Genomic DNA, 17,574 nt, shown 5'->3' with positions numbered 1-17,574 from the left:
TGTGCTGTACAGCCCCCCTGAGGTTTACAATGCCATGCTATGTTAGTGTATAAACATGCTGCAAAGACGAGCTTGAGGCCATGTAGAGAAACAGCTTCACTGGGGAGGACGCTGATGACTACCCCTCCACGTGATTCTCCTAATTCAAGCTCAGTTAGTGCGGTCCGCAAAGCGGAAAAGGCAGTAAGGCCCGGAGAACAGGATTAGTCCCGTCCTCTTCCTCAAGAGCAGCGGCATTCATGAGCTTTCCATCTCCTTTAGCCCACAACTGACTAATTAAAAGAATTGATTGGATTCCAGAAGTGGGCTTGGGCCAGCTCCTGCTCTCCATATTCCCTCCACATTCATGCACATACACGGACACATTTCTCATTTCTCCACATCACATTTCCTTTAATGACACGCCTTGTTTTTACCATTATGTCTCCAACTTGAACAGTTTGACACATCAGGGGTGAAGTAAAAAAAAAAAAAACAGAAATGTCTGCACTTACCAACAGAGCACTCAGCTGCTCAAAGTCAAACATTTCGTTTTCGTACTGCTCAGCCAGCTCCTTCCCCAGAATGATGGCCTCCTCCCACATCTGAAATGCCACAGACAACATCAGCATGACAAGTCTGAAATGCATAGGAAAACATTGCTACAGTTGCCCCAAAACCCACAGAAAAAGGCATGTCAAACGGGGTTTTTCCCAGCCTGCTATCATGCACAAAACCCCCAGGAGTCAAAGCTACAGAAGACAAACATTTGTCATATTCCCAGGTGGCGAGGCCTTTTTCTTTTAATGACCAGGAAGGATCGGCGTCGCTCAAGGGGAGAAGACGAATGTGTGATCGGTGCGGTGAAACGGGAGACGCCTCAGCAGAGCGGCCGGGCATCAGTCACCGCGGCGGGAGCGGCCGCCCGACGCGCTTCAGCTGACCACGCACAACGCCCCCCGATGACTTACACGTGACAAGGGAAGCAGTCAACTTTAATGGCAGCCCATGACAGGGAGGCGGTCGCCCGCCTGGCCGTGAAATTTAAAGCCCAGCGTGTGAATTATACCTCACGCTTAACACCGCTCTGCTACACCGCCAGCTGCAATTCAGTACAAACGAATGAGTCACTTGACCATTCAGCGGCTCATATTCTAAGTGCAATTAATATCTGCTATTTAAGGTGGGTTGAGAGGAGGACAAATGGATTTTTTTCTTTCCTGGCGAGCTGACTGAGGGAATGCCCCTGGGCTGGACACTAGTGGACGGAGCGGAGGACGGCTGCCGTGCTGGCTGGGCTGTGGGGTGAGGTCTCCAGAGTGAGGGGGGGGGGGGGGGGGGGCATGGGCTGCCATCTGCACTCATCCCACAAGGCTGATGGCTATTGAAGGGGAACGCTTTCCAAACATTGACCAAACGCTGGCCGAGGCTTCCGCTTGATGCATCAACAGCCTTTACCAGTTGCTATGACTGAACGGTTTATCTGTTTTCTACACCAATACAGACTTAAAGACAAAGAGCGATGCAGACATAAAGAAGCTAAAATATTAATGAAGACAGATAGCAGAGAAAGAGCACAACAATATAAAAAAAGACCTGACAAGAGAAAGAAATAAAGACAAACACACCAACCCAGAAGGTCTGAAAAAGAGAGAACAGAGATAGTGATCGGGAAGGCGAGCTCCAAGTCCCCTGCATTTGTAATCCCTTTGGCAGCGCTGTCCTTGACAGGAGTAGTGTGTGACTGCTACTCAAACAGACCGGGTCAGCCGCAGCGTTGTCGCAGCCCTCTCTGCTGTCTCCTGACCTGCCAGCCACAGGGACCCCAAGGCTTCAGAGAGCGGCTGAGAGGCTGTCGCACGTCCCCACACCCCCCACACACTCCCCCTCCTCCAGCCACCGCCAGCTCTTTGCCATTCAGGTCAGCTGCATAACCTCTTTAAGGGGGCAACAGCATCAAGGGATCATTTGCATTGGCTGGCATGTACAAGGTGAAGAGGATGGACTTTAAGAGAGGAGAAAAACACTGCTGCTCAGCATTTCTGTCCTCTCATCAGCCATCTCCTGCCAGCGGGGATTAAAGGGCCTGCATCGTGGCTGTCATAGTAGCCTTCCACTGTGCCTGTTTAGAAATTCACTCGACTCCCAGCAACCAGGCTGACAGGTGCTCATTACTTTGTTCAATCAAAGCTGGGGGCCAGAGCAGTTATCTCCAAATCCTTCCCGGCCCAGACCATTAGGAACAGATTGGGCAAACTGAACCTGTCCCAGCACACAAGGGCAAATCCTGCCCACTTTTTCTACACAAACTAGGCGGAAATATTTTAGCAGAGTTGGAATGAGTGCTTTTTTTTACAATTTTGACCCTACAGTATAGCAGAGGTGAACCGTAGGTTTTGTGACAGGGCTTTCAATAACGATTTGTTCAGTGTCAAAATAAGTAAATCTGACACCAGTAATTAAACCAGTATAGCCAAAATATAACTCCTTCTCAATGCAATGTGCTGAGAACACATTGAAAGCCTGAGCCAGTGCTTGGCAGAGAATGGAACGTGACTGGATAAAGAGTCTCCCTCACAGTTTCCCTCACAGGATCAAAAGAGTATATACACTCAAAACTATTATTTCCCCCATCTCTACTTCTAACAATTCATGTTTTTCTCATCAGTTTGAAAATAGATGAATAGCTGCAGAGAAGGCCTAGCAGGTCCTGCTCCACTGCTATAGTCAGCACATACATCTGAAAGGTCTGGATTTTCCAGGCTAGCACCCGAGTACGTTTGACCCCCAAAGTTTGGCTCGTTGGACTAGTGTGATTGCTCTGTGCCGTACCCGGACACGGAACGCTTATCCATGTCGAGGTGGTGGACTCGGGCATGGTACGGTTGGGCTTGAGATCGTGCCCACGATCACGCCAAAGATTCTAGAGCACAGCAGCTCAACCCTGCCTGGGTACAGTGTAAGAATCCCCTAAATGATGGGAAATGAGCCAGTAGAATCCTGACCTTGCCCTTGTCGAAGTAGTTGATGGTCTCCTGGTAGAGCTGGTCTTTGAGCTGACCCTGCGTGGTGGCCTGGTAGCCGTCCCTCTGGGTGAGATGGGCAGCGCAGGGATCCTCGGACCACTGCGGAGTAAACACGTCACAGAGCATAAACATTAAACACAACACAAACACAAACAAACAAACAAACAAACACAGAGGAAACACTAAGGACAGCAGGGGGATTGCTTTATGCCCGTCAGCATCGGCTGCTGCAAATGACAGTTCCTGCATTTCACACAAACATCATCTCCTCAAGCATCTTTTATTAACACCTGACAGACAAATACTCAAGTGAAAACACGGAAGAAAAACACACAGAAAGACGGAGACAGCACACACACACACACCCACACCTACACACACCCACACCTACACACACCCACACCCACACCCACACCCACACCCACACCCACACACACACACACCCACCCCCACCCCCACCCCCACCCCCACCCCCACCCCCACCCCCACACCCACACCCACACCCACACCCACACCCACACACACACACACACACACACACACACACACAAACACAGAGAGAGCACACATATGCACATATGCGCACGCACACGCACACACGCATGCAAAAAGAGCCACACACACAGTGAGCTGATTCTCCAGAGGGGGAGTTCTGTGCCCCGCTCTACACGAGAGCTCTGATCCTAGCTGAGGATATTGGCAGCATCTCCAGTGGAGGGGAGCTGAGAGACCGAGGGAGGCCGAGGCAGCCAGGCATTACTCATGTGAGCGCAACAAGCTGCCATCAGATAACATTGATTTATGCGGGGCCGCTTCCTAATATTCATTACACATTCTGTTTGATTCGGTAAACAAGCGAGAGTAGAGGGGATGGCTAGGGTGGGGGCGGGGGGGTGAGAACAAGTGAAAAGATTAGAAAAGGCCGTCGCTCCGTTTGTGCTGACCTCGCGCTCTGTCCTCCACGCCCTAATGAGCCACCCCATTGGCTGGAGCCACCCAGCTGACTGGCAGCCGGCGAGGCCTCATTGGCTCCAGCTGCGAGGCCAACGCTAGCACTGTCACAACAGACTTACTGCCCCTGAGAGAGGGCAATTGGCACTGTGGGTGGTGTGGTGGCACGGGGGGGGGGGGGGGGGGCTTCCATGGGTCTCAGGACCACGTTGGAAGACACACACTTCTTGGCGAACATTCCTGCTTGACGGAGCTGAGTTGGAAGGCAATTAGTGCTTGACTGACTTCTGGGTGCTCATGCTATGGCCACTCTTAGACTTGCGTCTCCCCCGTATCCATCAGCAGAGAGAGCACAGGGGATCTGAGATGCAGCAGAGGCATGGGAGATCTGGGAGTGCTGCTGTGGAGGATAGCTTAGTGCTCACTGCCACTCTCATTATCAATAAGCTAATTGAAAACCATTAAGGCAAAACAAACAAAGCTCGAGTAGGAACTAGCACAACAAGCTTTACTCAAAGCTACGCCAATGCACACAATCACACACCCACACCACCACCACCACTTCTAATCACTCCCGCTCTCTCGCTCGTCTACTCTCTCTCACACACGCACAGTCATCTGTCAAGGCTGAGTCTTTGCAAAAAAACAAAATGTGTGCTATAAAGTTCAACACAATTCTAAAGGACAATCGAGTGCTGTCCTAGGAAGAAGAAATGATGCTGAATATTGCACCTCCATGCCATAGTACTAGCATGCTGAAATGGGATATAAACAAACATGATGACACTTTCTCCTTCACTAAGGCTTTGTATGCGAGTTACACCGCACTGCTGAAAAAGAGAGAAAGACACACATTCCTCCAGTGTCCAATGGAAAGTGGAGAGAGAGAGAGAGAGAGAGACAGAGATAAATTGAAAAAGAGAGAGCGAGAGAGATATAAATAAAGAGATAGAGAGAGAGAGAGAGAGAGAGAGAGAGAGAGAGAGAGAGAGAGAGAGAGAGAGAGAGAGAGAGAGAGAGAGAGATTGTGATGCATGGGACAAAAGCCCAATTGAAACGTTCCACCTTGATCACATAATGTTTTCTAACCCTGACGAATGTCACTATAGCCGCCCTTTACAAAAGAGAAGACAACCAGAGAGAGAGAGAGAGAGCCGTTTGAATACTCGACAACAAAATATAATCTAAAATTCAATAGACACCACACAGACAAAACTCAAACAAGTTGAAAAAACAAAGACAGGATGAGTATTCCAATTATCTATACTGGCTTAAAAAAAAATTAGCAATCAAACAAAGCAAACAGTTTCAAAAGAATTTAACTAATGATGAATTAGCACCAAATCTAACAGAAATTAGAGAATGCACAGACAATTGCTGACATCTTACTGAATAAGAACACTCCCTGGCCATAGAGGAAAGACACAGGCAGCTTGTGCTTCCAATCCAGTTAGTAGTACAGGATGAAAGACATTCACCACTGAATGCGGTCAACACATCAGTTAGAAATCTACTTTTCTCATCTTTACTTACAACAATTTGATCAAATTATGGCTCAATTTCAGAATTGAAGAAATGAAGACGAGCTCCCATATGTGTTGGGAGAGCACAGAAGTGCAGCACAGCACCTGCTCGCTTGGAAGTGAGTGAACTTAAACATTGTGCGGTTGTTCCTTTTCTTTCATCTTGCATTTTTACTCAAACAGATATTGCATTTGCTTGTCTAATTGTGTTGAAACGTGAGTAATGCCAAAAAAGCTTCTCTGAGTTGAAATTGGATTGGAAAAAAATGTGTGTGTGTGTGTGTGTGTGTGTGTGTGTACGTGTGTGTGTACACGTACAAGAGAGAGAGAGAGAGAGAGAGAGAGAAAGAGAGAGAGAGAATAGGCAGTAAAGCAAACAGTCACCTGCCCCAAAACATGTAGCTATAAGACAGGTAGGCAGGGAAGGGCACAGGCTGTCACAACGTGCCAAAGTGAACACACAGAAACATAAGCACACACTGACCGCAGAAATCAGAATTGTAACACACACACACACACACACACACACACACACGCACGCTGGGGTTCACTTCAGTGCCCTGATGTCAGAGGGCTTGTGCTCTCCCAGTTCCAAGGCGCACAACTTCCTGGTGGAGGCGCGCTAGGTGGATCAAATAGCACAGCTCATTTGCATTGCCTGGCCTGTACAAAGGCAGAGGAAAGCCTGCTGCTCAGCAACTCTGCTCCTCTCATCAGCTATCTGCTGGCAGACAGGATTAAACAGGCCCGCCATGTACTACTGCTACCGGCCCCTGTGCCTTCATATGGATCGAGCCGCCCAGCATCAGGCCTTCAGCAAAGAGAGTGAGTGAGTGAGTGAGACAGAGAGAGAGAGAGAGAGTGGAAGCAGAGATAGAGAGAGAGAGGGAGCACAGAGAGAGAGATCGAGATAGAGAGAGAGAGGAGGGAGGGAAGAAGAGAGAGAGAGAGAGAGAGAGAGAGAGAGAGAGAGAGAGCCAGACTCTATCCATCTCACTCGATAAACGTTTCTATTTGCACACCACTGCCCTATCTCTGTCTGTGTGCTGCCACTGCCACCACAGAGCTTTCTGGAGCGCCGTGCGGCGCGACACCCCTAATCCTTATTTCAACTCGCTTTAAGAGAAATAAATAAATATCTCCAAAAAGCGGCGTCTGTTAGCGGGTTCGATTTTCCCGGATCCAATTTTCTGATTCAATTCATCCGCCTGTTGGGGCAATTTTAGACGTGTAGCAGGTGGAGATTTGAAAGGGAAATATGGGCAGGCGAGGAGGAGACTGTGGGGCAAGAGAAGACAAGCTCCAGGAAGGTGGCAATGTTATCATCCACAATGTTTATATGTATTGGGTAGGACTGCCACAGAATCATGTCTGGCAACACATATCTCCATGTTAATCTGCTGATATTGGCACAGGGGAAACCCTCCCATCTTAGGAGAGATATGACTACATAAACACACACACACACAAAGAGAGAGAGAGAGAGAGAAAGAGAGAGAGAGAGAGAGAGAGAGAGGGGAAGAGAGGGACACTCAATGCAAATGGAGTCATTCAAATGATCATACTTGTAGTCAAGGACAAGGCTGGATTGCAGATGGGAGGCAAGACACAGAGCACATGAGTGGAGGAGGAGGAGGAGGAGGAGAGAGGAGGAGAGAGGAAGAGAGCAAGAGAGGGTACCTTAAGTAGCTTGGCATGTAGCAGCAGAGTGTATGCGGCCTCAGTGTAGTTATCACACTCTTTGTGGAGGTCACACAGCTTGTACAGGTACCTGAGGACAGAGCACAAAAACACTATTATCCAAAACTGGGCTGAGTTTCAACCGACTCAAGCAAACTCTCTTTCCACTGTCTGTCTGTGTGAGTGTGTGTGTGTGTGTGTGTGTGTGTCACCTTGAGCTGCTATTCCCCCCTCATCTCTGCATCTTATTTAATGAGCTCTGCTTAGCTGACAGAGAGAACTAGTGGGCTTTTGATGGGTACGGGGAGAACAACTGATCAAAGAGCACGGCACTCAATAGACCTCATATCCAACTGTTAAATCACAGCACAATTGACATGTTTTGTCCCCGCAGTCTAATGAAGTTTCAAATTAAAGGTGAAACGTGAGATTAACAAATAGAAGGAAAAGCGGCCAGGAAGCCATAAATCCCTCGGACGCTCTTCTATGGATTTGCATTTTTATTGCAAACACTGGCGACATCAAAAGCTGCGCAAATGAGATCTTATTGTTCTGGAAAGACCTCGTCTGACACGCCAGATAGGAGAGGTCAGCGGGAACAGGGAGCGGCGGTCAAAGCCTCTCCGCCACACACTGTCCTCCGCCGTACATTCAGTTTCCACCTGCACTTGCGTAACACACCCGGGCCTGCACAAACACCCTCCTCACATCTACAGTTAATAATACGGGCTGACCTACAGAAACACATTTCAGCTGAGATTGTACCTTGTGTCTACAAAGACATCCAATATAAGCATGGTAAATGGCAGGGATATGAGGTGGAGAGGCGAACAAAAGCTTCTTACCTGATGTACATCTCCTCTCTCTCAATCTCTTTGTAGAAGTTCTGGTGGGACAGAAGGAGACGGCTTTTAATAGACATGCTGGGTTGGCACATTGTGCTAATCTTGCAAAACGGCAGGAGCTCAATGCAAATTCCAACATGACATTATACAGTTGCCTTAAAGATACTGGTATATGAGACGGTGGTGGTGGGGGTTTCAGCAACAAAGTTGACAGGAATCTCCAAATCTGTAAATTATACCCAAGTAAAGGGGTGCCATTTCCAGAGTATTTGGAAATGCAAGGACTCCGATGGAATCACAGGTGCAATAGTGTTTGTATCTCACGTCTGAGAGCAGTGCACTGAAGCTTGAAATTCTTTGTTTAGTTTAGCACTTCCTGCCTCCTGGAGGATTTGTGTGAAAACGTGCTGCAAATGGCACAGTATGGTGCTATGTTTATAGTGGATCTGACGCTGGGTAGGCATACATGAATAGAACACAACAAAACAACTGTGTGGGCGGAACGTACATGCTCAATGTTGAACCGTGCCAGTGACGGATCACAGGTGACAAATGATCAGGTGTGATCAAATTCTACATACCAGGGGCTGCTGTGCCATTAGCATGAGCCATCACAGTTGGAAATGGACTGAGCCAAGTGAGATGTAGTACTCGATCCACAATTTCCAATCTCCTTCAGGGGAATCCTAGACATTTGTGTCATTCCACATAAAGCTACTCATGCGTCCAGAATTCATCTAACTGGAGGAGGAATAATCATATGGATCTCTGCATCAACACACCAGTGTTATGATGGAGCAGAACAAAAGGCTGTGCTGACTGGACACATTTCGGAGTCTCTTTCCTGTTCAGCCTCAAGTACATTTAAACGATTCAACTTGGGTAACAAGATGCAAAGCAAGATAAAAGGTGCCGGTGGTTGACATTTGAGAGAATATTTTAAAATGTTATGCCATTTACGCTCATGTTATTTATTGGACATTGCTGACTTCGACTTTGTTGAATATACTTAAGAAAACTTTTAAAGGTTTTAACTGTGGAAATGGAGAAAGCCACCGGATAGAGTCTGGCAGTGGCTATACTTCACAGTGCATGTCAACATTGGGAACAAACTGTACATTGCTATTCAGAGCATGGGTTGTGATTAGAATATTCGTGATTAAAAATACTGCGATATGACCTTTCGACCAGACCTCTCAGTCCCAGTTTGAAACGCAAAGAAAATAAACAGCTATTCCGTGCTAGTCAACCTGTGGTTATGTGCACTTCATAAAAGCTGATTTGGGGCTCGTGAAACGTTGCCGAGGTGAGGCTGGACAGGGGCGCTGGTGGCTTCACCGCTCCGTATTGGCCTGTTTAAAAGGTATTGACATTTCATAGCTACCCTGCTGAAATGTCAGTGTGTGCGCCGGGCCCTTCTGAGATAAACTCCCTGTGTGATCACAGGTTAATAAATGCGGCGGAGAGGAGCTGTCGACTCCGCTCTCCCTTTGTCTGACGGCGTGTAAAATGCTATTTGGAGTCCCTTATCGGGATCAACCTGGAATCAATTTTGCGCGAGGCGTGCTTGGGCGTGCTGTTATTGCGCTGGGCTTTATTGCTGGTGTGGTTTGCCTCGCAGCTCCGGCACAGAGGCCCAATATTACGGATGGATTGAGCCCTGGGTAACTCAGCTTTAATTTGGACTAATTATTTGTACAACATTTTCAGTTTTTACAGGTGGGCTTTTTACATAAGGGAGTTTTTTTTTTTGTGTGTGTTTGTGGATGGTGTTGGCTTTCCAAGAAGTGAATGCATTTCAAGTGGCCCTGGAGGAGTTGTGTACTCCTGTGCATTCACCATTAGTGAGTGTGTGTGTGTGTGTGTGTGTGTGTGTGTGTGTGTGTGTGTGTGTGTGTGTGTGTGTGTGTGTGTATGTGTGTGTTCAGCATGTGCACAATACATTAAGGCCTCAGGGCGAGCCCTGTGCATGCATATGCTGACGCACTCAGTGCACTCGTGTGACTCTCTCTGTCTCTCTCTATGCAGGCTAATGTGCTGCTGCATCAGTGCTGTGTGCCGTGTCTGAGTCACTCGCTCCTCACCAGCACGTTGACGGTGCAGCTCATGCGGTTCTCCTTGTTCTCGTCGTGCATGATGGTCCGGTAGTCCAGCAGACGCTCCAGCAGACGCACCACCAGGGTCACAAAGTTCTCACCTGTCTTGGCCAGGTACTTGTGCTTCCTGCAGTGCTCCAGTAAACTGACCAACACAAAACCAGCATAAGACAACACAACACAACACAACACAACACAACACAACACAACACAACACAACACAACACAACACAACACAACACAACAGTCTGGTCAGTCCTCTAGTCTGTTTTATCAACCGCTGTGCCATGAGACATCATCAGGTGCGTCGTGGGAAATTGCCCAATTTCACTTAATCGGTCCATAAACATGCATTTAGTTGTTGTAAATAGCAGGCTATGCCATTGTTGAGCGTCTGTGCCTGCAATGTAGTGCCTTGTTGAGTAAATTAATCTTCTCGTGTCAGTGAGTGGCAGTAGGTAGCGCAATAAGTTCCCAGTTAAGCGATGTGCATGAGAAGTGGTGGTGAAAAATAGATAGGCCTATTAGATAGCTAGATACAGCATTGGGCTCCAGAACGTAGGGAAATCATCACGGTGAAGGCAACAATCACGGGAGGCCAATGGAGAAACAGGTGTGTCTGATTACAAATCAGACAGGTGTCTCTGATTGTCGGCAAGTGTTTCCAGCAATATGTCAGCCGCCTTCACGCAGCCTATGCCGCAATAGAACTCGACAGACAATGCAGTATCTAGCTTTCTAATATCTACTCTGTATGGGTGAAAATAAAACAGTGATGGATAGGCTTACTTTAAAAGGAAAGATGTCGACTCTGAACTGAACTGTAAACAAATGTAGAGACTAAATTGCCATTATTTTTGCTGTATCAGGCTACAGAGTGTAAATTTGTTTTTGGTTAGTGGTGTGCTGTGGGATTTTTTTCATCTAAAAAAATTACCGCAGCTCAAAAAAGGTTGAAAAACATTACTCTAGTCTCCTTCATTAGGAGCACTTCAGGATCTCCTATATAATATGGCAACATTCACAACTACTAACAATTTAAAAAAAAATACGCTCACACAAAATTCACCACCACTGCTGCCACCATCATAATGTCATTTTCTATAGTTGATGTCAGATGTAAAAAAAATGAAACAGTGCTCAGAGCTAATCTGTGGCTGAACACTTCAACTGTAGCGCTAACATCAGCCCAATAATGACTGGCGCACATTAGCCGTCCGTGGCCTCCATTAGAGAAGGCCGCGGGGGGACGTTGGCATTGTGGCGGCGGGCCTGTGAGTGACGTGGCGGGCGAGAGCGGGCGAGTGAGTGAGTGGCGTGTGAAAGGCCTCTCCACATCATTAGCGGCCCTCTGATTGTGTGGAGTGTGTGGCGCTATTAGCGCTATTAGCGCTATCGCAGGATTTGGGCTCCTGAGCGCAGCAGCGGCGATGGCGATGGCGATGGCGGATGGTAATCAGCGCTCACATTTTCTGAAAGAGGACTTTGTACTGCTCGTCTCCTCGGCCGCCCTCCACCTCGTGGTCCAGCTTGGTGATGATCTCATTCTCAAACTGGAATTAGACAGAGCAGGCATAAATAATCAGTGGGGGCTCATTTTTCATTTCATTAGCAGTCTCTCTCTCTCTCTCTCTCTTTTTCTCCCACTCTCCCTCGCTCACTCTGGTGAGGGGATCTGACCCGGCGTCTCTCTTTCCACTCTTAATCACACTTTTTCAGCCCCAGTGCTTTTCAGATTGTATTAATCTGTTCATCAGCACACTCAACCTCCTTTTCCATCCGGATGGATTTGGCCATGGGTGAAGAGAGGAAAGGCACCCTGCACAATACATCTCTCTCTCTCTCTCTCTCTCCCTTTCTCCATCTCTCCCCTTCCCTCCATCTCTCCCTGCCTCTCTGCCTCTCATGCGTTCCTACCGTTCCCCATTTCCCTCTTGGCAGTGGCAGCAACAGTTATGGGGTTAGAGCCCACATCCCCAGACAGTGATGCATGGGCCTAATATTGTCTATGTTTGTATATGGCAGCTGCATAAAAATACAGCTTATTGTGCTGAAACAACCCAATTTGCGAGCTTTGGTTGATGTGAGCTACAGTTACAGTCTACACAGACAAAGCCATTGATTTATACAGCACAGGGAAGAGCAGAGAGAGAGAGAGACAGTACACAATAAAAGAAAGGAGTAAAGAAGAAAGGATGTCAAAGACAGTAGCATAGGAAGAGGGAGGGAGAGGGGGAGGGGGGGCATAAAGAGAGGGAACACAGAGAAGGCCTGCCCAGTAAAAAGGGGGTCAAAGCCAAAGAGGAATTGATCACATTTCACTGTGGGGAATAAGAGGGCTGCCTTCACTCTCAATGAGCTTGTGCCTGACAGACGACTGCACTGCATTAGCCCAGCACTGTGTCTCACTACCACTTTAACAGAGTACCCTACCACCAGAGAGAGAGGGAGAGAGGGAGAGAGAGAGAGAGGGAGAGGAAGGGAGAGAGGGAGGAAGATGGAGGTGGAGAGAGCTGGCAAGAGGTTTGAGGGAGAGCCACAGGCCAGGCACCTGATTGAACATGGCGTCCTGCAGCATCACTTACAGTGAGAAGTGCTGCGCTCAGCAGCTTGGCCACAAAAGCCCCTTCACATCCCCACATCCCCACATCCCCCCCACATCCCCGCAGCCCCCTCCTGCTCCAGCTCCTGCTCCAGCTCCTGCTCCTGCTCCGGCCCGCGCTCCAGCGCCAGAGGGAGCGACCACAGGGCCGGGGTGGCGGCAAAATAGCTTTGTCAGAACTCCAAGACAAGGTTAAGTTCCCTGGGAAGCCCGTGCTTACAGTCCCTCCACACCACATGCGTCAAAGCGCCGCGCAGCCAAAAGTGCAAACTCTAGTTGCTTGCGCACACTACACCCATTCTTCTTGTCTGGCCCATTCTCCCTCATGCCTCTCAGGCCAATTGCTCTCCTCCTCCTCCTCTGACCCTGTTCTCTCTCTCTCTCTCTCTCTCTCTCTCTCTCTCTCACACCTCAGTGCACTCACATGAGGGTTATTTTGGAGTGATCCTCTGAAACAGTGTTTTCACAGGAGGCTATAAGCATATATTAGAGGTGATGGACAGGATGTACTGTATGTGTTAGATTCTCACCTCCGTGTTTCTGTTCAATCGTTTTCAAGATGCTTCTTGCAAACGATATTAATAATACGTGTTATGTAACAAATGAGTAGGAGACACCTGTGTACATGATGTGTGTGTCATCTGATGTGATGTGAATGTATATAATGAGAGAGATAGATATAAATAGAGAGAGCGAATGTGTATGTGCGTGTGCGTGTATATATGTGAGTGTGTGTGTGAGAGGAGTGTGTGTGTGAGAGATGAGTGTGTGTGTGAGAGAGAAGAGTGTGTGTGTGTTTGTGTGTGTATGTGTGTGAGAGAGGAGTGTGTGTGTGTGTGTGTGTGTGTGTGTGTGTGTGTGAGGAGCGTGGCGAGGCCTACCATCTGGAAGCTGCGTGTGAAGTGGAACTCGCACTGCATCATATCAAAGAAGATGGGGATGGTGGCCTTGCGCAGCTCGATCTCCGGCACCAGCGTCATCTCCAGGATGGGCCCCACCATCTCCGGGATGAACTTGATCTTGTGCGGACCTGCAGGACACAGCCACAGGGGTCAGTCAGCTCACACCAGGAGGCCTTCAGGTGACCAGAGGTGACCCAAACACAAACACAAACATTGATTTTGGATGTTCAAGGGACAGTGCTGTGTCCTTCCACCCACATGAGCTCAGGTACAGTGGGACCTACAGTATGGTGCTCTGGAGTGTGCTGTTCAAAGCAGCCCAATTAAAGAGAAACAAATCTTAATTGGGAGAGGCTTGTTGTGGGTGAAGAGGGGACCAAAACACACGCTCTGCTCTCCCGCGTGTGTGTGTGTGTGTGTGTGTGTGTGCGCTTCTGAAGGTGTGTGTGTGTGACAGGCAGACGGGCGCTCTGCTCTCTCCTGCTCTGTGATGGCGCTGCCGCTCGACGCCCACCATAACACTAATTAACACCAGCGCTGCAACCTATATTTAGCCCGTTCAGTTCTAATTGTCACGAAGGAGAAAAACCGAGTGAGATCACAGCTGACTCGAAAAGGAAAAAAATATAATAAAGTGTGTCTGCTGAGCAAGAGAGGGGGGTTTTGCGACAAGGCACCAATTTTTATTACCCATCTGTGAAGGCAGGTAAAAGTGAAGCATAAAAAGGGATAATGCTGAAACAAGGAAGGTACTTAAGAGCACAAACATCACAGATGGCTGATGCACAGATACTCCAGAATGGCTGACACTCACCCAAGTTATACCACATATCTCGGATCTCAAAGCCAATCTGCCTCCTCATGTCCTGATACCTGAGAGAGGTGAAGAGAGAGAGAGAGAGAGGGGGGGGGGGGGAGAGAGGAGATATAAAGAGGGAGAGAAGGGAGGGAGGACAGTGAGATAAAGGAAGGAAGAGAAAAAGAGAGAGATGGTGAATCATAAAATATCCTGTGAAAGGCAAATCCAAAAGAGCGAGTCCATTAAAAGGCCTTCAAACACAAAAAAAGGACATGTATGGCATTTGCTGCAAAATAACCAACCTGTTCACATAATGGGCTCTGGCTACTTAACCCTGAAAAAAGTCACAAAGGCAGTGACGGGATTATGAGGCAACAGTTCTATGAGGGGGAATAAAAGAACCTTTTGCGGAGGAGGAGAGGAGGGGGGGAGGACAAGAGGGAGAGGGAGGGCTAACTGTCATTCAGGCGGCGGATCTGGTTTGGGGAGGATTAGTTTATGAGTTCCCAAAAGCCCAAGGCACAGAGTAATCTCTCCATTACCGAGCACACAGAGCGAGAGAGAGAGAGAGAGAGAGAGAGAGAGAGAGAGAGAGAGAGAGAGAGAGAGAGAGAGAGAGAGAGAGAACACAGAGAGCGAGTGGGCAGCAGCCAGCCCACGCCACCTGTCACATGACGGACAGCGAGCGACAGAGAAAAGGTGGAGGAGGGGGGTGTGAACGAGGGAGCACAAGACAGAGAGTGCGCCAGGAGAGAAATATGGCCACTTCTTATTCAGGCTACCTGCCATTGATTCGGGCGCTGTGGAGAGCCGAGCACACGTCAAGGTGTGTGGGGGACAAATGATGGCGCTGCGGAGGTGTTTGTGGAGTGGAGTGGAGTGCCGCGACAGCACGCAGGCTGCCCCCGTACGCCGGCGCCATGCCAGGCATGCCCGCGAGCGTCCGGCGTGTCGGGGGATTGAGGACGCGGGCGTGAGCGTGAGCGGACTGGCGAGTGGCTGTTTGGGGAATTGAGCGTCCTCCCTAATGCCACTCATTAATATCCGGGCGCGGCGGCCATCAGCGGCGCGCTGACATTTCTCCCTGGCCGCAGGCGGCCCGCCGGTTCATATGCCATATCGATCAGCCTGCCAATAGGGCTCAAAAGACCACTCATTTATGATGACAGGCATCGGGAAATTAGGGGGCCCTTAACAAAGAGCCAATACCTGCCCAAAGGTGAAGGAGCCAAAGTCATTTTACACACCAACTAATGACCAACAATATCTCTTGCTCTGCATGTGTGTATGTGTGTGCAGGCCTCTCTGTGTGTGTGTGTGTGTGTGTGTGTGTGTGTGTGTGTGTGTGTGTGTGTGTGTGTGTGTGTGTGTGTGTGTGTGTGTGTGTGTGTGTGTGTGTGTGTGTGCACGTGTGTGCGTGTGTGCGTGTGTGTGTGCGTGTGTGTGCTGGTGTGTGTAAATTACATTAACATGTCAGGGCTGTCAGTTATTGACTGTAAATGTGTGTTATGGGTCTCCCACGTGTCCTTGTGTTTATACAAGGCTCTTGTACAGGCGCTGTTGTGAGAGCGATGTGTGTGAGAGCTACAGTATCTGCTATTGGCACAATGCGCATACCCAGCGACTCAATGGCAGCCCTGGACCAGACATGACAGGAGCAGATACCATTAACAAATAATTACTTTAGGGGATATCCAGTTCCAGAGAGCTTTCTCAAACACACACAATCACTTTCAATCACACACACACACACACACACACACAGGTGTGCAAACACAGTTGCCTGTCTCTTGTCATTTCCTCTCGGTGTATTTGAAACTTAATTTGCGGCGTGTCGCCATCGCCGCGGCGCCACGGAGGAGTGACAGAGCCGCCCGGCGCTCTGTAACCTGAGAGCGAGTCAAACGCTGTGCACTGAGGTGGCAGCACTGTCTCTTCCCCACACCACACCACGCCGCACCGCACACAACACACACACATGAGACAGAGTGCTGGGGGGGTATGGAGAGAGGGAGGGAGGGAGGGAGGGAGGAAGAGAGAGAGAGGGATGCACGGAGGAGCTGGGCTAAATGCATTGGGCCTCTGACTTCTGCTAGTTAGCCTCACACATCTGCCACATAACAGTGGGGCAGACAGCATCAGAGAGAGAGAGAGCAGAGGGAGCAGCCTGGTCCTCAGAGGGATGTCACCCCCCCAACACACACACACACACACACACACACACACACACACACAGCCATACTGAGACACCAAAACCCATCACATCAGGTTGCCTGCGGCTGTTTGTTCACACACCGCTGTTGTCTGGAAGCTGGCTCGCGAAAAGCCGACAAGTACACGGCGCCACAACAGACACCGCTGTTTGAGGACACTCTCTCCCCGCCGCCTGTCTAGTCACCGGCAACACTAACGCAGACAGCCAGGAGGAGGAGGAGGAGGAGGAGGAGGAGGAAGAGGAGAGACCTGTCCTGGAGTCAGTCTCACCTGCTCCCACCCGCGCTCAATGCAAATTGGGACGCAGTCCATCAGATAGTCGGGCCGCATTATCGGCGGAGCGCGGCGGCGGCGGCGCTCAAATGAGAGGCTACGCACGCCGCTCACGTACGCCCACTACACCTGCTGTCTGTCAGGGCCAGATAAGACCAGACGAGACGGGGACTTGTGCTCCGACACAAATAGTGGAGGGCACGTGCGTGGGGGCGCCGGGCCAGAGGGGTGGGGGTGGGCAGATAGTGCAAAGAAGACAGAGGCGGAAGGAGCCGGAGAGAACCGGAACAATAGAGACGCCAGCGATGGGACAGGAGAGAGGGACACACAGAGACAAAAGAACGGGGAGACTAGCTTCTCAACTAAAATAGCCCCCTACCCACCCACTCACACGGCCCTCTGTGCTCTAATGACGGCTTGGGCTTTCAAAGGGACGTCTAAAAATGGAGACAGGTAGAGGAGATGGGCACGGGATGTAGAGGGGTGGGGGGGCGGAGATTGAGACCTGTTTGGCAAATTCTAAAAAGGGCTGGAGGAGAAGAGTGGGCCAAGCATTCCTGTTGATGTAGCACACACTGAAGGACAGTAGCGGGGGTGAAGACAGATGGGCACATCTTAAATATGGGGCAGCAGGACTGTGTGGAATACATTCGTTATTTCCAGTGTGGTGATGTGATGTACCAA

General features: G+C 49.4%; 1 protein-coding gene across 2 annotated transcripts in view; it reads right to left on the bottom strand.

The window, feature by feature from the left end:
* dock1 (dedicator of cytokinesis 1) overlaps positions 1 to 17,574 on the bottom strand; it is a 215,155-nt gene that overhangs the window by 30,169 nt on the left and 167,412 nt on the right. For both annotated transcript variants that reach the window (XM_062525877.1, XM_062525878.1), the window contains exons 32-39: positions 14,419 to 14,477; positions 13,584 to 13,732; positions 11,568 to 11,653; positions 10,089 to 10,245; positions 8,005 to 8,045; positions 7,160 to 7,250; positions 2,985 to 3,104; positions 495 to 584 (exon numbers count right to left, since the gene is read on the bottom strand). In XM_062525877.1, coding sequence (XP_062381861.1) covers positions 495 to 584; positions 2,985 to 3,104; positions 7,160 to 7,250; positions 8,005 to 8,045; positions 10,089 to 10,245; positions 11,568 to 11,653; positions 13,584 to 13,732; positions 14,419 to 14,477 — 793 coding nt within the window. The remainder of the gene's footprint in view (positions 1 to 494; positions 585 to 2,984; positions 3,105 to 7,159; positions 7,251 to 8,004; positions 8,046 to 10,088; positions 10,246 to 11,567; positions 11,654 to 13,583; positions 13,733 to 14,418; positions 14,478 to 17,574) is intronic.

Source organism: Sardina pilchardus, chromosome 22 (genome assembly GCF_963854185.1).
Source record: "Sardina pilchardus chromosome 22, fSarPil1.1, whole genome shotgun sequence".
Classification (NCBI taxonomy): Eukaryota; Metazoa; Chordata; class Actinopteri; order Clupeiformes; family Clupeidae; genus Sardina; species Sardina pilchardus.
Note: the sequence above shows the minus strand (reverse complement) of the source record. Positions and strands in the feature narration are given on the sequence as shown.